Genomic DNA, 24850 nt, shown 5'->3' with positions numbered 1-24850 from the left:
ACAATGTGAATAACTCAATAAATGGGGGGAGGGGGGGGGGGGGGGGGTTAGTCGATAGTTCGCCATATTGAAGCTGACCATTGCACATTCCTAATGGCATACTGAAGTTGACTGTTGCACATTCCTACTGATTTCATATTAAAGCTGACCATTGTACATTCCTTATGATTATGTCATACTGAAGTTGACCATTGTACATTCCTTATGTCGTACTGAAGTTGACCATTGCATGTTCCACATTGTGTCAGACTGTCTGAACATTAAAGCAATAACATTTCTGTGTGCAATATTCCTGATATTTTCAAGCACTACAACAATACTGGTACACGCTGAAGCATGAGCTCAATTTGTTCAATTATTGGTTGCCACTAGATGGAACAAGTTCAAAACAAAAACAAAATTTATAAATATTTTATTTTCAATGTAAATATATTCTAAGTGACACTTGCATTCAGCTTTGATGAATCAGTCAATGAAATTGGACTTGGGTTGAGGGTATCTAGCCAGCATCTGGTTGACTTGCTTACTGGGGTACAAAGAGGAACCTTTGGCTGCAGGAAGACCTTTGGCTACCCTGGCTTTAGCCTCCCTGGCTGCTATCTGGAAACAAGGGGGAGAACACAATGTAAACAAAGGGAGCTCATTGCTGAGTATACTTTGACTATCCAACATGCACAATGGTATCGGATGTTGAGTGTCTGCCAACACTTAACTGTCAAGGTTCACTAAACTCTAACTCTAAAGCTTGCAGCGCCATCCACATTTGGTGAAGCTACCTACAAACATCGAATTCCTGTGACATTGTCATTGAGCTAACATCTAGAATAATAGTTTCACTACTCTGTCACTCTACCTGTCATCAAGGAACAGTATAGAGAAAACACAAGCAAAGTTAAAACTTTCAGTCTAACGAAAAACGAAACGTGGCGTCACAAGGATCATTTAGTTGGATATGTTCTAAAGCAGAAAAAGTACACATAATATGACGTCATTGATTCTAGAGTTAACAGAATTAAAAAGCCAATGCCGAAAAATACACAATAAAATGACGTCATCGATACTTGATAATAAACACTCTCATTACAGTCTAATTCATGTGTCTAATCTTAAAAGTGGTTGGCTTGCATGGCTAAGCCTCCCCGCCAATGGTAGAACGTCTATCTATCGCACCCCTCCCCCCCCCCCCCAAAAAAAAAATATATATATATATATATAATTTATATAGAAAATATATTCTCTTATCAGTGTCGGCCTCCTCCGCACCGGAGAATTTTATTCGCCGCTGCAAAAATTCAAGTGCCCTACTCCCGGAAAAAGCCATAAGTAGGAAACTGGTCCAGATTACAGAAGAAGAGTCTTCCTTTCGTCTGTATGATCTACAATTGTGACCAGTGTTTCTTTCAGACTTGTTTCTCCTGGAACGGGTGGGGGGGGGGGGGGGGACTTGAAATCTTTCCGGGGTAGGGGGGGGGCGGACACTGGTAAAGGTAAATTTTCTATATACATTCTATTTCGTCATAGGAAACTGTAGACGTGCTTCGAAGGTAAGGGAGCTCTGCCCCCCCTCCCCCCCCCCCCCCCCCACTGAAAGAAACTCTAAATGCGAATTTTGTATAGTTTGGGCTAATGTTTGACTACGACTATATTTAGTATCAGTAACTACGTGTAGATCAAGGTTAAATCCGGTTAAAATGCCAATTCTGGGGGGAAAAATCTGTTTCCAATGACACTTTTCGTTTCCGGTTAAATTTGAATTTGAGGTGGTGATTTTAGTTTTGGTTTAGAGAAAAAGGCAATACTATCAACCTAGCGCCCGTTGTATTTCTCCCTCAACGGGCCATTCATCTCGTGAAAAAGTTTACTCCTGTCAAACGAATTTTTACTTTTTATTAAGCTCCTACCACTAGACTTAGCTCGTGCAAATACACTGCAATTCATTTGTACTTCTTATTTTTTAGCCAAATTTTTTATGAGCCCTGGAGCCAGAAGCCGAAAGGCCAAGTTTCATAGAGCCTTTTAGTTTATATGGGGTTAGTTTATTGGGAACTAACTAGTGGGGTCAGTTTGTTGGGGCTAGCTTGTGGGGTCAGTTTGTTGGGGCTAGCTTGTGGGGTCAGTTTGTTAGGAGCTAGCTTGTGGGGTCAGTTTGTTAGGAGCTAGCTTGTGTGGTCAGTTTGTTAGGAGCTAGCTTGTGGGGTCAGTTTGTTAGGAGCTAGCTTGTGGGGTCAGTTTGTTGGGAGTTGGCTTGTTAATTTTTTTTCATGTGATGGTAAATAAAGACCAGATTAGTTGCAATTAGAAAGGGTATGATATTTATATTAAAAAGTCTTGGGAAATAGGCTAATACTTGAAAAAACATTTGAACCAAAATGAAGCATTTTGAAATCCAAACCACATCTTTGTTTATGCTTTAGGAATACCTGCAGGTTGTTAAAATTAGTTTGTATTGTATTTTTTCTTCCACAAACTAAACACGGTCGGGGTCACGACGAGTTCACATAAGTTTTGAAATCAGTTATAGTAGGAACATTGCTATGAAATCAGTAGGTCTGTCGCATGTTATAGCAGGAACATTGCTATGAAATCAGTAGGTCTGTCGCATGTTATAGCAGGAACATTGCTATGAAATCAGTTATAGCAGGAACATTGCTATGAAATCAGTAGGTCTGTCGCATGTTATAGCAGGAACATTGCTATGAAATCAGTAGGTCTGTCGCATGTTATAGCAGGAACATTGCTATGAAATCAGTAGGTCTGTCGCATGTTATAGCAGGAACATTGCTATGAAATCAGTAGGTCTGTCGCATGTTATAGCAGGAACATTGCTATGAAATCAGTAGGTCTGTCGCATGTTATAGCACGAACATTGCTATGAAATCAGTAGGCCTGTCGCATGTTATAGCAGGAACATTGCTATGAAATCAGTTATAGCAGGAACATTGCTATGAAATCAGTAGGTCTGTCGCATGTTATAGCAGGAACATTGCTATGAAATCAGTTATAGCAGGAACATTGCTATGAAATCAGTAGGTCTGTCGCATGTTATAGCAGGAACATTGCTATGAAATCAGTAGGTCTGTCGCATGTTATAGCACGAACATTGCTATGAAATCAGTAGGTCTGTCGCATGTTATAGCAGGAACATTGCTATGAAATCAGTAGGTCTGTCGCATGTTATAGCACGAACATTGCTATGAAATCAGTAGGTCTGTCGCATGTTATAGCAGGAACATTGCTATGAAATCAGTAGGTCTGTCGCATGTTATAGCAGGAACATTGCTATGAAATCAGTAGGTCTGTCGCATGTTATAGCAGGAACATTGCTATGAAATCAGTAGGTCTGTCGCATGTTATAGCACGAACATTGCTATAAAATCAGTAGGCCTGTCGCATGTTATAGCAGGAACATTGCTATGAAATCAGTAGGCCTGTCGCATGTTATAGCAGGAACATTGCTATGAAATCAGTAGATCTGTCGCATGTTATAGCAGGAACATTGCTATGAAATCAGTAGGTCTGTCGCATGTTATAGCAGGAACATTGCTATTTGAGATTGGCTGTGACGCCATACTTTCCCCCCAAGACAAGCAGTACCAAATGCATACTAAAAACTATACTTGGGGTCATGGTGAGGTCACAAGAGCCAACGTTGCTGCAAGGAGGGGCGGGTTAGTCTAGTCCTGATAGTCGCCTTTTGAAATTATTGCACCAATTTGAGGTTGAAAAATAAAATAGAAGCAGAGAGATACTGTAGATTTGGAGAAGCTTTAAAAACAGAGGGTGAGCTAAAATACCTGTAGTTAAGTTAGGATACTGCTTGACTAACATGCATAGGAGATAGGAAGAGGAACAAGGCTCGGGAGATACATATTTAACTGAAACTATCAGCGGAAAACTCGGTCTAAAAGAATTTACGTTCTAAATTCTAAAAAATTCGAAAATCCGCCGAAATTCTGGATCTTGACCTATATTTAATCTAGCAAAGTCCGAACTAGAGAAATTGTCCAATTGAAAAGAAATGCCTGTATTCGACTGTCCTGTTTCACCTACTATCTGCACTGCAAGCCTAGTGTAATACTCGCTTTAAATAGGAATGTGTTCGTTAAATAATAGTATACGAGCCGACCCGCTGCGTATCATACGCCGCTATTTAGTTGTTTTTTTTTTCTACTTTTCAGTAATTTATAATTTGTGAATTCGACAGTACCAATGCTGCCATTGAAAATATTTGCTTAAAAACACTAACCCCCCCCCCCCCCCCACACACATGAAAGCAGCCTCCTCTTAGTTACCTCCTCTAAGTTTAAAATCGTTTCAAACTCAATTATCTGCCCCTAATAGCCGTCACCAAACCCGTCTCTATGATTGTAAAATGTAAACAGAGTGAACACCGCTCACCAGATCATGTGGGGGTGGGGTGGGGGTGGCAGTGATAGCGATAGAGAGGAAGAGAGGGGACTGCAAAGGCGCGCTTGCGGCTTGTTAACACGTTTTTATTAACTCAGCTTCGCGTGTGTTTGTTGTTAAAATTGACATCGAAAATTAGCCCACTTCTGATTGCTCTATAGATCTGAAATTTGGCATGCAGGCTACTTTCGCCTAACAATTTCAGATGCAATCATAAAAACTAGCAATTAGAGACCGTAATTAGCTTAATTTAATTACGCCCTAAGGACCATAAAATTGAGGACATGATTTCTAAAGATACCGACAAGACTGGAGGCCTATTGACACAGTTACTTCGGCCCCAATCGATGTGAGCGCGCTGGCCGTGATCGTATAGTGGTTAGTACTTCGCGTTGTGGCCGCGACAACCCAGGTTCGAATCCTGGTCGCTCAAGATTTTTAGTCCGTGTATTTATAAACACTTAGTCAAGTCATACTTAATCAAGTCATTAGATAAAGTAGAAAATAAACTATATAAAAAACTTTTTTAAAAACTACGTTTTTCATGTGTAGCAACGGACTAAAAAGGAGAAAATAAAATACTTAAAAAAAACTTTTTAAAAAACCACGTTTTTCTTGTGGACTAAAAAGTAGAAAATAACTATTTACATACATTTGATGACAAAAAACGTGGGTCGGGCAGATGGGTCGGGAAATTTGATGGTGAACGTACCCACGTTTTTTGTCATCAAATGTATGTAAATAGTTATTTTCTACTTTTTAGTCCACAAGAAAAACGTGGTTTTTTAAAAAGTTTTTTTTAAGTATTTTATTTTCTAACTGATCCCAGAAGAGAATTATATATATAGATTATTATATACTAGCCATCGGTACCCGTTACACGGGCAATGCTAGTGACTTTTAAATCTCTTCTCTTTACAAATAGGCTACCCGGTTTTTCTTTTAGATATTTATTTCCGGGGAGCGGCATTTAAAACCGTCCGGAGGGTGTGGGGGAATGTGTGTGCGTTGGGAGGGGGGCGGAGCGGATATCGGTTTCTCTATATTTTTTAAGGAATTACTTTTTTTTTCAATTTCGTTCAGAGGTGAAAGGGGAAGAAACGGTAGAGATGCCTGAAGAAAATGTATAAATCTACGGGAAAGTGAGAAATAAAATGAATTGTAATTCAGCTTTTTAAAAAGTCATTATCGGAAACTTAGGAAAAGAAACATTTTATTGATCAAGAGCATTGGAATGAAACGTTAAGATTATGAAAAAGAAGGGGTTTTGTTTTATGTAGGCACTACTGTCTATGTTTATACTTGTTTAAAATAGCGTAGGCTACCAATACCTATTAGAAAAATTAAAACCAAATTATATACAGAATAAGTCAACACAATACCATCATATTAAATGAACTCGATTAAGAGACTTAAAATTTAGAGACGTAAAAGATTTCGTTAAAAATCTAGGCTGTTCAATGGTAGTTATGTTGTTTTTGTCTTTTAAAAACACCTATTTTGACTGAGCATGGGTCTGACCACACTATTCCTTCATATGCTGAAAAGACAGAAACAGGTGAACTCGCCCCGTGTCCCGCGAAGTCCCGATAGACAACTTTATCCTTGACATATAAAGAAAAAAAAAATTAAGATTGGCTTGGTGAGTCTCGAACCACCCACATGGTAGCAATTACAATATCATCTCAGCTATTTAGGCACCTTAGAAATCATGAAGAATAAAAGAGTTAGTTAAGAAACTTAATTTACGAGAATAGGCCCTATTCTTTCAAATTTAATTTTACCCCAAAATAGCAAATTCAATAGCTAAACAAACAAATATTTCTATAAAATAATTAAGGCCTGAAATAGTTTAGTATAGAAATTTATTATTGGAAAAGATTCTAGGTCTAGATACAATCTAGTTCTAGATATCTCTAATCTCTAGAGTCTAAACTCTAAGTCCTAAGTCTAGTTTTTCCGTAGATCTAGAATATCTAGATCTAGTTCCAGAATCTCTAGATTTAGAATCCAAATAGATCAACTAAACTTTACAAGTTTAAGCCGAGAAAATTGTATTGTATATATTTCATAGCGTACGTAGGATCTAGATCTAAATATTAATTTGAATGAAATAGTTCCTTTGTTTATAATCTAAAATCGGAAGATGACGACATTAGTTTTGTGCGCTTTTCCTAGTGTAAACATTTGTGACGTCATTGAAAAAATCGCGTTCTTTTCACAACTATAAACACTTTTCCGGTTGTATAATTAAAATTGTTTTTCTACATTCTAATATGCCTTAATTTTTTTTTTCTTATTTAAATAAAATTTTGTTTATACATTTAAAACATCTATCATATTATTTTCAACAAAAGTCCGTGATCAAGTTCTGAAGATACTGATATGATAGCCTGTGAAAATATTTTGCGGACAGAGTGAGAGAGAGAAAGAAGTGCGCACATGGGCTTTATATATTAGGATTAGGGTTAGGGTTAGGGTTAGAAAATCATTTATTTTCTACTTTTTGATGCATTATTGCATAAAAGCTTGTTATTAAAATGTTTTTTATGAATTTTTCTTTACAAGCATTTGCTTCCTTGTCCAGTCTAAAAAAACTGTTTACGGTGTGTTGTGACAAGATTGAACATTCAGCAGAAATGTGTCATCTGCTAGATTTCTTCCCAATCAAAATACAAGGCAAAATGGACGGGCTTAGTTGGCTGTTATCTCGATCAAGGTATTTTTTTTTTAAGTTTTGTTTTACCCTGCATAATTAGTTTAGAAGGACTTCACATATAATTTTCTATTAACTGCACAAGTTTCAGTGTTTTTTAATAAAAAAATTTAATACAGTAATTAATCTAATGTTTTGCTTATCGTATATTCTGTTCGATATTCTCAGTGATTAGGCAAAAAAAATGTACAACTGGTAAGTTTGCATCAAACACTAATCGTCAGTTGTTAAAACTAGATCAGTATCACTGAAAAATTAGCAAAAATAACAACTATACATTTCTGAAATGACCATGAAGACACATTGTTAAAAACAGAATCACTGTAACGCCGTTTTCGGTGGCCATCATTACTATGACAACTGTAAAAAAAAAAAGCTCAAGCAACAGGCTAATATGTATATTATATTACATATATATATAATTATCTCTCTCTATATATACATATATATGCCTAAATAGGCCTATAAATATAATTGCAATTGATTTCTCCAAATGGCATAAATTTGTGCACACATTATTTCAATCAACCTGTTAATTCAAGTGGACAAGAGCGATATTTGCATAGTAAATTATATTAGATATGGTGTCACCCCCCCCCCCCCCCCCCCCCCCCCCCAACCATGTCGTTGACTGGCTTAAACTGAGAATATTCAACGAAATATTTTTTTCTCGGTAAATGTTGCAAGTGGTGTCTTCATCTCTCATTAAATAATATGAATGTTACATCTCTTAACATTCAATAACATGGATATCTTCATCTCTTATTAAATAATATGAGTGCTAAGTCTCAAAATTTGATGAAGAAACTATAATATTAGGTAAACATTTGATTATGCCACTAATTCCTGAGCTTGACCTAGAACTTTCTGCTGGTTCTATATAAATAAATACCTGAGCTGTTTGGATACAATTGATAAAAACTTGTGTCTCCTTGCTGCATGACGTGGGATTGTAATCTGTAGATTTCCAGCAGTCCATTAGCCTGGACATTTCATTGACACACGATCCAGCTACAAGTTTTTAAAAAAAAATGCTCATTAACACTGCTCAAATTGAACCTCCACTTGGGAAATAAAGTGAACCACAACTTATAAAGAGTAATGGAAATGTTAGTTTAACTCTGCAGCTATGTAAGCTATGTAAGCTGTTTCTTACCTTGTGGTTCATCATGACGAGATGTAATTGAATCTTTAAGTGCTGGGATACGAAGCACCTTAAACCTGTAGCCCAGATCTCTATAATTGGTGAACTTCTTTAGACTACAGGTTTTACAGCAAACCTCAGTTAACTTCATATTTCAAACCTTTCAAAATGGAGCACCACATAAGCTTTCTGTTGATGTTTACAATACAAATTTAGAATTAGCTCAAAAAAATAGCTGACTAGTGTCTTTAAGCTTTTTCAAAAGAAGAATAACAAGAAAACAAATGACTGGACCAACTATTACAGAAAAAAAACATATTTTGTTTGTCTTCCTTATTATTATGTCTTGTGAAAAACATAACGCACACGACTCAATGAGCCCATACAACTAGCTGTTATAGTTTAGCTCAGATTTAGTTTACATGGGTTAGATATGGATATCTGGCAGTGATGGAACTGTGGCTAACAACTGGGTGCAGTAGATCCAAAACAATTTCTGGCAAACAAGCCTCATCAAATAAGAGTAGTATTTTTCAACAAATGCTATTGTAAGACGAGTGTATTATTATCTAAGACAAGAGTATTATTAATATGTCTACAAGGGGTGGGGAGGGGCAGTCATAAATTCAAATGAACCACTAGCAAACACACAACCAAAATCATGCGATATTTATATGCAGGGCCAAGTTGGCCTGCTAGTGCTAGATCTAGTCTCTCATGGAAATGTCTTCAACTATTCAGGATTGGTATCTATTTTGATGATCAGTTCATAGACAATATAAATCCTAAAACACCCGTGTGCACACCCCCCCCCCCCCCTCTCTCTCTGTCCTGAGGCTATGAGATGAGTATCTTGAACAATATATGGAGAACTTAATGATACAGACTTTCACTGAAAATAATATGTTGGTTGTATTAAAAGTATAACCTTAATTTTTATTAACAGAAGGAAAATTAATTTTTACTAATAGCAGGGTTCCCATAATTTTTTGACCAGGAAATTCCCTGCTATTTTTTAAATTTTTTTTAAAGTGAATCACATCCTAAAATTCAATCCCAAAACTTAAATTTTTAAACCTTGAAACTTATTGCCACAACAGAAATTTAAAATAAAATTTGACAATAATAACTTACTTTTTGAGAAATTTGATTCATATCTATCTATATATATAATTCTCTTCTGGGAGCCGTTAGAAAACAAGCTGCAAGCGCCTCCTTGCAGTCCCCTCTCTTTCTCTCTATCACTATCACTACCACCCCCACCCCACCTCCACATTGTCTGGTGAGCTGTGGTCACGCTAAATGTTTACAAAGCTAAATGTTTACAAATCATAGAGCCGGGTTTCTATTAGGGGCAGATAATTTAGTTCGATTTTAAACTTACAGGAGGTAACTAAGAAATAACTAAGAGGAGGCTGCTTTCACAGGGGGGGGGGGGTGTAGGGTCGGGGTTAGGGGAAAGGGGGGGGGGTTAGTGTTTTAAAGCAAATATTTTCAGTGGCAGCATTGGTACTGTCGAATTCACAAATTATGAATTACTGAAAAGTAGAAAATAAAAACAACTAAATAGCGGCGTATGATACGCTGCGGGTCGGCTTGTATATATTATTCTCTTCTTGGATACCCTAGAAAACACCAAGCTGAAAGCGCCTAGCAGACCCCTCTCTTCCTCTATAAGCATATCCCTACCACCCCCACCCCCACATGGTCTGGTGAGCTGTGGTTCACGCTAAATGTTTACAATCGTAGAGCCGGGTTTAGTGACGGCTATTAGGGGCAGATAATTTAGTTTGAACCGATTCTGGGTAGGGTTTGGGTGAAAGGAGGGGGGGGGGGTGTATCGTCCTAAACGACCTACTGATAGTGTTTTAAAGCAAATATTTTCAGTGGCAGCATTGTTACTGTCAAATTCACAAATTATGAGTTACTGAAAAGTAGAAAATAAAATAACTAAATAGCGGCATATGATACGCCGCGGGTCGGCTCATTATGTTATATTATACATTCCTTTAGTGATTTAAACTTTATAACAATTTTTAAACAAAAATTAATAATTAAAGGATTGTACATAGTATATAACAAAAACAGTTTAAAATAGTACTCATCTTGATCCCATAATGTAATATTACATTTCTTGAACCTCCCTCAATACAAAACAACTGTTTATGTTAATACAATTAATATTAATATAGTTAGTTAAGCTGATAGTAGTCACACTTTGAAACCTAATCTTAAAGACAATAAGTTTGAAAAATTCCCCTCATGTTATTAATTAATATTTTAATATAGATAATTAAATTTTTTTTAAAAAGGTTCTATTATTTTCAAATAGATCGTATTTTGAAAAAAATAAACCATCTAAGCCAAGCAGATCTATAATCATGAGCTAGAGGACCCCCCCCCCTCCTCAAGTTAGAATCCTAACTTTAACTTAAATTCCATACCTATATAGAAAAAGACAAAAAAGACAAAAACCTAAGCATTCATCTCAGCCTAAAACTTAACACAAGACAAAAACCTAACTTTTAAGCCTAACCTTGACCATAACACTAACCCTAGCCATGACTATAACACTAACCCTAAATCGAGCCCAAACCATAACCCTAGCTGTACCTTAAGCTGTGGGGGGGGGGGGGGGGGGGTAATTGGCAAGGGGGAATGCCCTGTTTCCATAATCATGACAATAGTAAACACATCAATATGTATGCTTTTCAAATTGTCTTAGACTGCTATTAAAAATTGATGGTATGGCTCCCCCCCTCCCCCAACTAGACACTGTAGGGAGGTCATTGTGAAGGCCTATACCATATGTCATAACATGAACAATAGCTATTTGAGATAGCCAATGACATCTTTTTATTCCCCTCCCCCACCCTAAAAAAATTACAAACAAGCTGTATTGACACACATGGGCCTACTTGGGGTCACAGTGAGTTCAAGAAAGCCTTATTTACTCCAGTTGTTACCATTTTTATCTCCCCTCCCCAATGAAATAATTGTAGTTGACCAATATCTGCATTTGAGATTGTAGGTGATGTCACTTGCCTTTATTTTTTTTCCATGAATGCAATAACAGCTGGCTTTCACAATTTTTTTTAAAATCTGTGCACTCTCAAATTCAGTATCACTGGCTAACCGTGAAATAGTCTGCTTAAACGGTTATCATTAAAATAGGTGATAAGCCTAAAAAACCATCTGAAGCCTAAACTAAATTTTATACCAATCCTGGAAAAAATAATTGAAAAAATGACGATACGCCAATGTTGAGTAACCCTATGCTAGCATAGCAGTAGATGTTTGTGTCATATACTGTTGCGTGATTGGCGGAAAAGAGATCAACAGTAAAAAGAGATCAACAGTAAAAAGGATGCGGAGTCTTAATAATAACAACGAATCCTAGAATCATGTCAAAATTTTTTTTTTGTTTTTTAACTTCAAACCCGGCCATTTTAAAACTCAAATTTTGCTAACCTGGAAAGGGATAAACCAGAAAAGTGTCACCCTTGCAAAAATCTGTAGTTATGATGTGATTTTAACTAATTGCTCCAATTTGACAAGACTAGTTTTGTGCGCCTAAATTCTGATCCATGTCAACAGGCGAGACTACATTGGGCTAGACTTAAGGGGGGGGGGGGGGTGAAAAAAAGTTCCCGGCTAATATGAAAATATCCTGGCTATTCGTCGGGTTTCCTGACCAGAAATATTTACGAACATCCAAGGTCATTTTCTCGTCAACTTTGGGAACCGGATCTAAAAATGGTTGTTACAGAAAATCCTAGCTAGGCAGTGAGGCACCAATAATTAAAATTGAACTATAACCATCAAATTAGTGCCTGGTTGGTTAGAGATATATCTCTACGCTTGATTTTAATGCTATTGTAAAAGAATAATAGTGGCCGTATAGGCCTACCTATTACCAAACATTACTAATTATTAATAAATAAAATAATTAAGGTTGCTTAGGCCTGGTGAAAGTTCAAAGGGGTCATTCATAAATGACGTCTTGTTTTTTTGGACGATTTTTACCTTCCCCCTATGCCCGCACATATCATCACAAAAAACCACACCCACCCCCTAAAATTACATCACACCTCAGCCTACAAACATCTCCCCCTTCCTCAAAATTGCAGTTGAGTTTTTCTTAAAACATTGATATTTTTCCAAAATCTTGTATGAATTCTGTCAACATTGAGTATTTTAATCAATTTCTATTATAATTTATTAAGTGTTCTAAAACTCGAAATAACTGCTAAATATGTTTTCTAATGCTTTTTTATAAGGCAAAAGTGTGATGTCACACCATCTGAACCCCCCCCCCCCTCCCCCCGATTTCCCTCTCATCATACACCTGTCACAAAATTACTGACCCCCTCTCCCTTCGAGTGTGACGTCATTAAATACATTTATTAGGCCCTTCGATTCACAGCTTCCGAGTTTTTTTTGTTTTCGTGTCATCAAACGGCCAATGCACTTACTAAAATGGCAACCAGTTTTGCTTTCACTGCGAAGTAGAGGGATAAACTAATGATTATGAAGCCATCGTCAATTGTAGAAATCTGAACTATCCATTTCTATTTAAGTATGTTACTTAAGAATTGTCAGGTGTACTTTTGACCTAATTTCTTTGTTTATCTCGCAAGCGGCGCCTTAGCGAAACTAGCTCTATTTTCTTATCTTTCAAAGCAAATAAATGTAAAATACCGCTTGAATATTAAACCAGATTTTGTAAATATTTAACTTGAAAGCATTAATTTTACACACATTACAATTACTTGGTAATAGATTATTGTGTAAATGATCATCACTCAATAATGCCATTTTATTATAATCTTTTTTGGTGAAAACGAGGCATGGGAAAAAGTGTGCTGCGCAAGAATCTAATCATTTGGCTAGATTTATGACTATTTTTTTACGAAGTGACTACGCATCTCACAGAGCGTGGCCCGTAACAGAGCGACTATGAGTCTCGCAGGTTGGATTTGCCATCTAGTGATTGAAAATGCTTACTTTTTCCTTCTCCAACACATCCGGTGTGGTTGAGTCAACAGTATGCCAGCCGTAGAATGTTCATAGACCCGAAGCTCCAAGTTCGAACCCTGGGTCAGCACGACTGGTACTAGCGTCTTTTTTACATTTTATTTTTTTCATATTGAAAATATGACATGTGATTCTCTTATTTTAAATAAAATTTCCAAACATCATCACTGGCGTGATTGCTTGCTTGCCCTACGTTTACTATCCCGTTAGTGGAAAATACCACCACAGCCCACGGTCGGCGAGGTCAATGTGAGTTCAGCAGGCCTAAAGCATACGTCATAGAATGAACCCAAGATTGTCTGTGTCTTCACTTCTCTCTTCCTCCCCCCTTTTCCCCTCAAGAAAATTGAATTTTTTTTTAAGTTCACATAGGATAAATAATATAGACTTAGATCTACTATCACGCATGCTGGATAGCTGTTAAAACAATTTACTAAAGGACAGTTTGATTTAGCTCAATTGCTGCTAGATCTAGGACTATCATCTTACCCACTACTGACACTGTTTTTTTTTTACAAGTACTAGACTAGATCTAGATTCTTAGATGTTGAAATAATATAAATATACTTAAACTAGATTTAGATCTATGTCAACATTAAATTGCTACCACGAAAAAAAAAATCGGGCAGTCCTGATACCTGTTTTGTTTTTTAGATTGCGTGCCACCAAGGGTAAAAATTTTAGCGTAACGCGGAGCAAACTGCGCAAATGCAGCCATTATTTTATGTCATACCTAAAAATAGAATGTTTACACTTTCTTCATTGATGATCGTTTTTATTATTTTTTATTAGTTAGATTGCAGGTTTTGTAATGGTATACTTACCCTTTATCAATTTAAAAAGCATAGCATGCTGATTGTGTACAAATATAATCATTAAACACAGAAATATAAAGTTCCAATAGTGATGTGCCACACCCCCTCAAGAAAGCACGTAAGCTGTTTATCTCACTTTACTTTACAACAGTAATTAAGCCTACAATTAATTTTCAAATTTTTATCACTTATTTGGGTAAGATTAAGTAGGCCTACACTTTTACTTGTAATGTTTTAATTTTTAATGAAGGTCACAAGTCAAGTATTTTTTCCTTGTCAAGTTCAGTGAAGGGTGCAACAGGCCGACTTGACTTTGGAATTTTTTTCAGTAATATTAATTTAATAATGACTTGGCACATGAAGTTAATAGGGCCTATATGCTAAACTGAATTCAACTAAATTGGCTTAGTTTAATAGTGTGCTAGCTATTATTTATTATTGATAGGCTTCTTTTTTTTAAGCCTAGATTATCTAGTAATATCTAGATCTAGAGATCTATTTAAAAAATAATTCTGAAATTCTCATTTAAAAAATGCCAACTATGCGTAACAAAACAAGAATTAGTCTTTTGCACAGACTTCGAGTGACTTGGACTAAGAGTAAAATTAGATCTAGATCTAGATCTAAAAAAAAGTTATTACCCCTCAGCCTTTCAGATCTAGATTCTAGATCTAGACTAGATTCTAGACTATTCTTAAAACTTAAAGTCTATCAATTAGGCCTAGGCCCTAGATCTACGAGTACGATGTGTAGATTTATAAACTTTTAACTTCTAAATTGAAGATCTGAGGTTATTTCGCTAAATTATAAATTGAATTATTTTATAATTAAATCTATTCCACTTCAATTCCTATATTCCTTTTATTAGCTCTTATTCAAACCTACATGGGAATATTAGGGCCTAATGAATATATATTATATATTTATGAGTGACTTTTATTAAGCTTTTAATTTATTTAACTTACTTTCTCGAACTTTTGTTTGTCTATCACTCACTCTATGGGTCGAAACGGACGTGCACAAATTCGACCTCTTTTAACAGGCCAATTTCTGGTAATCTACCGTTTTAGGTACGTAAAAAAATCGCCCGCGACTGGTAATGTGAAAAACAGGTGACTCCTTAAATTTTAATAATTATTTCACATTTTGAGAAGGATTTATGTTTTGAAAAATACAAAAATGTTTCCTTGTTTCTTTTATGTACCTGATTTTAAACAATTGAATTAAAACTTTTCAGTAATAAATGAAGACTAGCGATGTTTCCAACAGATGCAACCATGCTCATTTACTATAGTAGCCATCTTGTTAATTTTTTTACAGTAAACTTATAGCGCAAGATTCAGGGGAAGCCACTTTAACTTACAGATGGCCGCTTTTATATAGCAAATCCTGCTCGCAAACACTGCGGTTAAAATATAATTTCTTGCCTATATTGATATATTTAGCCATTGATTTAGGTTTATTATTCATTTATCTATAATATTTGACACAAATATATCACAATATACTTCTATTAAAGCCTTGACAATGAGTTAACTTTTTTGTACATTACTAGCCGCGGGCGATTTTACATACCTAAAACGATAGATTACCCAATTTCTTTCACACTTGCTGGTACGTGGGTCAAGATCAGATTTAATTGGATGCTTATTTCATTTTCAAGGAACTAATTAAAGTTTCATATAAAAAGTACTATTTTCCACGCTATTATACGCAAATTGTGTGTGTGTGTGTGTGTTCATTTGTTGTGCATTTGTTTTTAGTCAAAGCAAGTCCATGAACTGAAAAGTCTTGAGTTCGAACCCCAGAGCAGATGAGGCTCAATAGCTGGATAGAGCAACCCATCTGAGAAAGAAAAGCATAAAACTACACCTGACAGGGCGCTATGCGTTTTTACAGAGGGTCCATATAGAGGGGGGGGGGGATAACCAACTCAGAGTGAACATAGCGTCAGTTTTTAGATGACTGTTCTAAACATACATATACACTTATACATATATACTGATTCAGAAATAGATTTAAATAAGCAACAGTGGTATTATTGGTATTATGACAATAAAAAACTTTTTTACAGAGGGGTCCATGGGGCGATTGTAACCCCCCCCCCCCCCCCTCCCTCCAACAACCATGCCTACACCACTGGTGTAAATTACTACTTCCGGTCAACGGAAATAACTCAAAATTTTACTTTTTTGTGAAATTTTGTTAATCTATCTGAAACAGTATTCAAGTTTCAGGCTTTTGAAAAACTAAAGTAGAATACGTTCCACTTCCGTTTATTGGAAATCGTTGAAAAGTGGATACAGAACTACACATTTGTTTGCTTTAAATTGATGCGCAATTTGTTTTTCTACGAGATTCTCTTCTATTTTAAAAGTATGTAAAATCTAATATATAAAACTCAATTCTGTATGTAAAAATAAGTTTGTTTGACGTTGACATACTTCCATGGATTTAAGTGTTAGACTATTATCGTGCTCATAGTCTAAATTTATGAGTTTAAAAATTACTATTGAAAGTGTTGGGAAATAATTTTCATTTTTCAAACTGATAGTAATAATTGTCGGCATGTTCATTAAACATAATTTTTTAAAAAAAATAAAAAAAATTCTAATTATGTCTGAAAATTATTTATATTTAGTCCTTTAGCACTTACTTCCGTTTGATAAATTAGGAAAACACAATTACTTCCCTTTATAAAACATTGCATTAGTGGAAAAGAATTTACTTTTTATTACTTTGCTTTGGTGTTGGGAAAAAAATAATTACATAATTAGCGGGGATTGTTCAAGTGCAAATGTTGTAGGTATTTTACAAATAAGCTTGGAGTATTATAATTGTTCATTTGGTTTGGTTTGGCACCTACGTTCGTTTAAGTGAGTGCAAAAGACTATGAATAAGTTGGGGTACTGTAGTCGATTATTAAGCTGAAACAGGCGATTCTGCCCCGGGCTAGACTGTGAGCACTTTGCGTTTATGTTCGCGTTAGTGTTTTCTTTGTGTTTAGGTTGCGTTTGCGTTAGTAGTTGCGTTTTGATTTGGTTCGTTTTTGTTCTTTCTTTTTTCGTTTTCGTTTGTGTTTTTTTCTTTGGGTTTGTGTTTGTATTTGTGTTTGTGGTTGGTTTTGCGTTTGGATTTGGTTTGTTTTCGTTTTCTTTTTCGTTTGTGTTTTTTTCTTTGGGTTTGTGTTTGTGGTTGGTTTTGCGTTTGGATTTGGTTTGTTTTTGTTTGCTTTTTCGTTTGTTTTTTCTTTGTGTTCGTATTGGTGTTTGTGGTTGTGGTTGGGTTTGTTGTTAGGTTTTTGTTTTCATTTGCTTTTTTGTTTGTTTTTTCTTTGTGTTTGTATTGGTGTTTGTGATTGTGGTTGGGTTTGTTGTTAGGTTTTTTGTTTTCGTTTGTATTTGTAATTGTGTTAGCGTTATGTTTGCGTTTTGTTGTTTTGGTTGGTTGTGGTTTGGGTGGGCAATGCCGGGTTTATGATGATTACTAAACACACAGGTAATGGTCTTTAACAGAAAGGTTTTTCACAGAAGCCAGAGCAGGGCCTGGCCGGGACGGCTAGTCTAATATATAAAGCTCAATTCTGTATGTAAAAATAAATTTGTTTGTCGTGGACATACTTCCATGGATTTAAGTGTTAGATTATTATCGTGCTCACAGTCTAAATTTATGAGTTAAAAAATTAATACTGAAAGTGTTGGGAAATAATTTTCATTTTTCTAACTGACAGTAATAATTGTCGGCATGTTAATTAAACACAATTTTAAAAAAATATCATCTTTTACAAAAAATCTAATTATGTCTGAAAATTATTTATATTTAGTCCTTTAGCACTTACTTCCGTTTGATAAATTAGGAAAACACAATTACTTCCCTTTATAAAACATTGCATTAGTCTCATTACGGGAAAAGAATTTACTTTTTATTAATTTGTTTTGGTGTTGGGAAAAAATAGTTACATAATTAGCGGGGATTGATCAAGTGCAAATGTTGTAGGTATTTTACGGATAAGCTTGGAGTATTATAATTGTTCATTTGGTTTGGTTTGGCACCTACGTTCGTTTAAGTGAGTGCTAAAGACTATGAATAAGTTGGGGTACTATAGTCGTTTATTAAGCTGAAACAGACGATTCTGCCCCGGGCTAGACTGTGAGCACTTTGCGTTTATGTTCGCGTTTGTATTTTCATTGTGTTTAGGTTGGGTTTGCTTTAGTGGTTGCGTTTTGATTTGGTTCGTTTGTGTTCTTTCTTTTTTCGTTTTCGTTTGTGTTTTTTTCTTTGGGTTTGTGTTTGTATTTGTGTTTGTGGTTGGTTTTGCGTTTGGATTTGGTTTGTTTTCGTTTTCTTTTTCGTTTGAGTTTTTTTCTTTGGGTTTGTGTTTGTGGTTGGTTTTGCGTTTGGATTTGGTTTGTTTTCGTTTGCTTTTTCGTTTGTTTTTTTCTTTGTGTTCGTACTGGTGTTTGTGGTTGTGGTTGGGTTTGTTGTTAGGTTTTTGTTTTCGTTTGTATTTGTGTTAGCGTTATGTTTGTGTTTTGTTGTTTTGGTTGGTTGTGGTTTGGGTGGGCAATGCCGGGTTTATGATGATTACTAAACACACAGGTAATGGTCTTTAACAGAAAGGTTTTTCACAGAAGCAAGAGCAGGGCCTGGCCGGCTAGTTTGATTCTAAAAAATTGCATAAACACAATTTAATAACAAGCTTTTATGTAATTGAAACATTGCCTTAGTAGGGATGTGGTGTGATGTCACCCACTGAGGTGTAGCGTTTTTAGGGCTGACCCTGAGAGATAATACAAATACGATTAATGCAGATAGATCCTGGCTTTATTGCACATACGGCAAGTCCGTATACGCTAATTCAGTAACGTCAAATATATGTACAGCAAATCCATACACGGCATATAGCCCTAAAATAAATGTAAAGAAACAATAGGTTACATATCTGAATACACTACCCCGTGTAGGCTATAACATAGATACACGGGTGTCATAAAATAGAAGGTTACGGCCAGTATACAATACTGCCAGCAAATATTATAAATTAATAAATATAAATACTTCACCTACCAAGAGTCCCAGAGGTCATACGACACTGGAACACGGGGAACATCGCTCACAGAAGAGCATGGTGGGACCGCAACCAAATTAGTTACGAATTATCACCCCTGACTGGTAATCCATTGTATGTGTCGCATAATAATGCTTTAAAAAGGAGAATATAAATCATTTTCTTTACATATATAATAATACACAATTATTTGATTTACTATTTTAAAAAAGCGCGAATTACTATGTTATCTATTGGATACTTTTACTACTATTTAGGAAGAGAACCACGCTTCTCTCTCTCTCTCTCTCTCTCCCTTCCTCTCTATTTCCCTGTCTCTCTCTCTCAATCTCTGTCGCAAAATATTTTTGCGAGGCTATGAGATCAATATCATTAGATCAGTATCTCTTTAAAGATATATAAAATAGCGTAGTCATACTTCCGTTCACCGAAAATCACTAAAACTTAAAGAAAATCAAAAGAATATGTTCTTATACATATGTTTAAAATTTCGTCTACATAAAAGAACGGTACTAAAGTTATTTGTATAATAGAATCCAGAAATAAAGTAAAATACCACTTCCATTTATCGGAGGTCACTAAAAAAACTGAAAATAATCCAAGTATCTAACTACCTGGAACAGTGCTCAAGTTAAGTCTTCTCACAGAAATAAAGTACGACTTTCGGTTACCGGAAATCATTCAAAATTTGATCGAAGCACCAAAAAAAAAAAAAAAAAAAAAAAAAAAAAGCACATCGTACCATGCAGTGCTTTTTCGTTGCATCGCATTGACTTATTATAAGTAATAGAGTAGAGTTTGTTTATATAACGACTTAAATTAATTTATAGTTGCCACAGTTTTTACACTTTCGAATAACGTGAAGAAAATATAAAATACACGCACATTGCTAAAACATATTTTACGGAACAATGTCAAAAATAAATTTCGTTTAGATTCCTAGAAAAAGTGGATACATTTCATAACAGTAGGGTCGAAAAAAAGTAATCAATTAAAATCTTTTAATAGTTAGGCCTGGGGAGGTAAGTAAATCCAACTCACGCTAATAAAAAAAAGTGAATGCAAAATGCGGACGTGTATGATATTATTATTGTTGGAATATTATAATTAGCATGGGTTGATATTTAAGTTGTGTTTATGTTATGCGTTTGCGTTAGAGTTTTTGTTTGTGTTTTTTGTGCTTGCATTTGTGTTTGCGTTGTGTTTGTGTTTTCTTTTGTGTTTGAGTTTGTTTTTCCTTTTGTGTTTGTGTTTGCGTTTGTTTTTCCGTTTGTGTTTGCGTGTTGCGTTTGTGTTTGTATTTTCGTTTGTGTTGTTTTGCGTTTTCATTGTTTTTGTGTTTGCGTTTTCTTTTGTATTGTGTTTGTGTTTTCTTTTGTGCTTGCGTTGTGTTTGCGTTTGTGATTAGTTTCGTTCTGTTCCTAAGTTGGTACATTTAAAAAAGATTGTAGTGAATTTGTTAGAAATGCGTCAATTGTGCTTAGTAGGGCAAGAAGAAAAACTCGTATCTTAATAAATACGTGTTAATATAGCATGAAAATTAGATGAGCTATTAGGCAAAGCTAGAACTTTCATTAGAATATCTTAGTGTTAGTTAGGACCAAGCCATTATTATGGAAATCTACTTTAATTAGGTATATGTGATATTTTCACGTTATTTGCGTTTGAAGTATTATTGTTTAAAAACAACTTATTGATGTTATATATAATTTGTATCTTTGTGAAGCGAATTGTCTGTGGTTTCAGCTAAGTTTAATTGAATTTTAAGAGATCGCGTCAAGTTTTTATATAGAGTTATTTGGGCTAGGTTAGCACAAAAAAAAGGGAAATTTTCACAGGTAAGCGCTAGAATTCGTGCCGAGAACAATGTGTCATCCGAGACGATCGCGGGTGGGGGTTTATAAACCGGTGGTTTAGCCTTAGAGGGGATGGAGAAACGACGGCTCTAGTCAGTTATTTATGCATCACACGTGTTGGCGCTATAGTCTTTTTAGATGCGCGCTACACAGACCATTCCCGGTCAAGAAAGATAAAAAAAAAAAAAAAGATTTGCAGAAGACGACTTATTCTTCATCATTTTTTATCGTCTGTGACGGAGAGTGAGAGCGAGAAAGAGAAGAAAAACATTTAATTTGATAGAAGCAAGAATATTAAATTTGGTGGCAGCAAACACGTCACATTTTGGTGGCAGTGAAAACGTAACATTTTGTGGCAGTGAAAAAACACCACAAGATTCGCCGTGCCAAAGCACGGGTATGCAGCTAGGTGAATGCAAATTCTGCGGACGTGCAAAGACATAATTGTTAGAATATTTTAATTAGCATGGATTGATAAAATGCACCGTGGTAGGTAAAACACGGATATTTTAAATATTGCCTTTGGTCTATTTTATGGATAAGTTGGAGTATTGTGGTTGTTTACTAAGTTGAATCAGGCGGTTCCGCCGGCGCCCCGCTGGGTGCAATTTAACGCCCCGGACGAGACTGTGAGAACTATGTGTTTATGTTTGCATTTAAGTTGTGTTTATGTTATGCGTTTGCGTTTCTGTTTGTGTTTTTTTTGCGTTTGCATTTATGTTTGCATTGTGTTTGTTTTTATTTAGTGTTTGCATGTTGCGTTTGTGTTTTTGTTTGTTTGCGTTCGCATTGTGTTTGTGTTTTCTTTAGTGTTTCCGTTTTCGTTTGTGTTGTGTTTGTGTGTAGTTTTGTTCTGTTCCCAAGTTGGCAAATTTAAAAAAGATTTACCGTGGCAGAGCACGGGTATGCAGCTAGCTAGTAGTGTGAAAAAAAGTTGCCTCATTGTTAAGGCTTTAATAGAAGTAGTATATTGGGATATATTTGTGTAAATATTATAAATAATAATAAACCAAAATCAATGGCTAAATATATATATATATATATATATATATATATATATATATATATATATATATATATATATATATATATATATATATATATATATATATATATATATATATATATATATATTAAAGGTAATCTATCGTTTTGGGTACGTAAAATCGCCCGCGGCCAGTAGTGTACGAAAACGTTACCTCATTGTCAAGGCTTTAATAGAAGTATATTGTGATATGTTTGTGTCAAATATTATAGATAAATGAATCATAAACCTAAATCAATGGCTAAATATATTAATATAGTAGTATAGGCCATAAATTAACTTTAAACAGCAGTGTCTGCGAGCAAGATTTACTATTCACTATATAAGCAGCAGCCATTTGTAAAATAGAGTGGCTTCCCCCTGAATCTCGCGCTATCTATCTATATATATAATTCTCTTCTGGGAGACGTTAGAAAACAAGCTGCAAGAGCGCGCCTTGCAGTCCCCTCTCCTCCTCTCTATCGCTACCCCCCCCCCCCACCCCCCCCCCCTCACATGGTCAGGTGAGTTGTAGTTCACTCTGAATGTTTACAAAACAATCGTAAAGCAGGGTTTGGTGACGGCTATTAGGGGCAGATAATTCAGTTTGAAACTATTTTAAACTTAGAGGAGGTAACTAAGAGGAGGCTGCTTTCACGGGGGGGGGGGGGAGATTGGGGGTTTAGTGTTTTAAAGCAAATATTTTCAGTGGCAGCATTGGTACTGTCGAATTCACAAATTATCAATTACTGACAAGTAGAAAAAACAACTTAATAGCGGCGTATGATACACCGCAGGTCGGCTAGTAACTTTATAAAAATAAAACTTACGCAAGATGGCTGCTATGGTAAATGAGCATGGTTGCATCTGTTGGAAACATCGCTAGTCTTCATTTAATACTGAAAAGTTTTAATTCAATTGTTTAAAAACAGGTACATAAATGAAACAAGGAAACATTTTTGTATTTTAAAAAACATAAATCCTCCTCAAAATGTGAAATAATTTTTAAAATTTAAGGAGTCACCTGTTTTTCACATTACAAGTCGCGCGCGAGGTAATCGATCGTTTTAGTGTATTCAATTCGGCTGCAGTAGTAATGTGCGGGAGAGGTAACTGATGAATATATTTGTTTAAATATGTTTATTTAAGTCAAATTTTTCAAAATATCAAAGATAATTGATTTAAAATAACAATCAGTGACCAAAACAATTTAAATAACATGAAATTAACTTTAAACTAGGTGTTTGTTGAGATAAATATTAGTAGAAAAAAACAGCGGCCATCTTTCCAAATAAAATTTAGAGTAGTTTCCCTTGATAAAAATGTCTATTCGTATGTATATTGTGTTGACTTTGTTGTTTAATATACATACCTGTCTTGTTTAATATAAGTAAGACAGAGGGCCGTCTTCTTATCTTTACTTTTAAGTGAAAAGAAGGCTATGTATGTATGTACATCCAAGATCTCAAAAATTTTTGGGAGGTCCAACATTTATTAAACCCTTTAGTACTGATTAACTTGTCAATGGACACCAGTGAGTTGACGAAAATCCTTCCGTAATGTTGTTGACATGGAATAACAATGTGCTTTTTTTAGATTTAGGACCATAAAAATAATAAAAGATAAAATTTTATTAAAAACTTAAGCCTAAAATTAATTCAGAAATTTAATATTTTTAGAATCAATGCTATACAAGTTGCAGATCCAGAGAACTTGAAAATAATTTGTTGAGTTTAAGTTTAAGGCTACATTTCTATTTTCATCAAGCCTAAGTTATAACCCGACGTTTCACTTTCGTAAGACAAACATTGATTGGCTGTAAAGGAACTCCGTGATCGATTTCTGACAGCCCCACTTTATAGTTATTTTGTTTACAAAACTTTGCAGATCAAGTTTTTAAATAACAATGCAAATTTAATCACCGTGACCTAGTTTTTCTATTTTTAGCTTACAATGTGTACAATAAAATTTATGGCGGCCTATCGAATAGCAGGATGCCATTGTTTATGTCGCCATTACACGTGAAAACCAAATTGTTTTTCCTTTTTTTTTTTATTTAGTTACCGAAAATATTAAAAACATCAAATACATCCAATCTTTAGTAAGTCCGAAAAAACCAGACAGACAGGATTTTATAACCATATTAATTGTAACTTTGGACTCAAAATATGGGACGGTGTAAAATATTTTTTTCAAAAATGATGAAGAATATATTCGTTTTCGTTAGAAATTGTGATTAAGGGTTCGGGTATAGTAGAACTGCGATATGATATTAAATCATCATCTTGCTTTTAGTAACTATTGGGTAAGAGGGAAATCGTCGGGAAAAGTATGACGTCATTTATGGGCGATCCATTTAATTAAGCCTAGTTGTTTATTTTGTCTGTAGACATTAGTCTTAGGCCTACACTTTTTCTGAATTAAGATTATTGTGTTTTTTTTAATAGGTTCAAATTTTAATTAGTTCCATTTGAATACCACATGGTTTGTTGTTTTTTTTTTCTTTGCCTCCTGCTGTCATCAGTTTTTTTTTTTTATTTCTTCAGTAGTCAATGTTTACCCCTCCCCACCATCCATTATTACAACAACAAAAAACACCCACTATATATGTCATAGCGTAGATATATAGAATTAGACGAGTAGTGGTTACTAAGCACGGTACGAACTGGTGAACGGAAAAAAAGTCACAAAAAAAAAAAAACACAGAAAAAAAGTCACAGTTTTTGCTAGAAAAAAAGTCACGGAAAAAAAGTCACAATGGAAAAATTTTATCGGATAAAAGT

The 24850-nt window shown here is 35.1% G+C and overlaps 2 protein-coding genes across 7 annotated transcripts in view; one reads left to right on the top strand and one right to left on the bottom strand.

Annotated features, from left to right (window-relative positions):
• Positions 1–397: 397 nt before the first annotated feature.
• Positions 398–23161, bottom strand: LOC131950291 (small ribosomal subunit protein mS37). Of its 6 annotated transcripts, XM_059312381.1 has the most exons (5): positions 23092–23161; positions 22898–22966; positions 8280–8456; positions 8016–8134; positions 398–600 (listed from the first exon to the last, which is right to left on the bottom strand). In XM_059312381.1, the coding sequence occupies exons 3-5, from the start codon at positions 8416–8418 to the stop codon at positions 466–468; spliced, it is 393 nt and encodes a 130-aa protein (XP_059168364.1). In that variant the 5' UTR covers positions 8419–8456; positions 22898–22966; positions 23092–23161; the 3' UTR covers positions 398–465. The 6 variants fall into 6 exon arrangements, with proteins under 6 accessions (XP_059168364.1, XP_059168368.1, XP_059168362.1 ...); XM_059312385.1 differs by lacking the exons at positions 22898–22966; positions 23092–23161 and adding an exon at positions 15085–15210; XM_059312379.1 differs by lacking the exons at positions 22898–22966; positions 23092–23161 and adding an exon at positions 14761–14897.
• Positions 14108–24850, top strand: part of LOC131950287 (N6-adenosine-methyltransferase non-catalytic subunit) — a 65001-nt gene continuing 54258 nt past the window's right edge. The window contains exon 1 of the mRNA XM_059312373.1: positions 14108–14237. The gene's annotated coding sequence lies outside the window, so the exon portion shown is untranslated. The remainder of the gene's footprint in view (positions 14238–24850) is intronic.

This window comes from Physella acuta, unplaced genomic scaffold, assembly GCF_028476545.2.
Source record: "Physella acuta isolate Inbredline_101_S28 unplaced genomic scaffold, ASM2847654v3 ptg000750l, whole genome shotgun sequence".
In the NCBI taxonomy this organism is placed as follows: domain Eukaryota; kingdom Metazoa; phylum Mollusca; class Gastropoda; family Physidae; genus Physella; species Physella acuta.
This window is presented reverse-complemented; position numbering and strand designations above follow the sequence as displayed.

Excerpts from the sequence above, each read along its gene's own strand:
- LOC131950291 (XM_059312381.1), bottom strand. The coding sequence starts at position 8,418 with ATGAAGTTAACTGAGGTTTGCTGTAAAACCTGTAGTCTAAAGAAGTTC. Across the intron at positions 8,135-8,279 it reads TCGTCATGATGAACCACAAG|CTGGATCGTGTGTCAATGAA; the intron begins GTAAGAAACAGC and ends AAAAACTTGTAG. Across the intron at positions 601-8,015 it reads ATTGTATCCAAACAGCTCAG|ATAGCAGCCAGGGAGGCTAA; the intron begins GTATTTATTTAT and ends CCTTGTTTCCAG.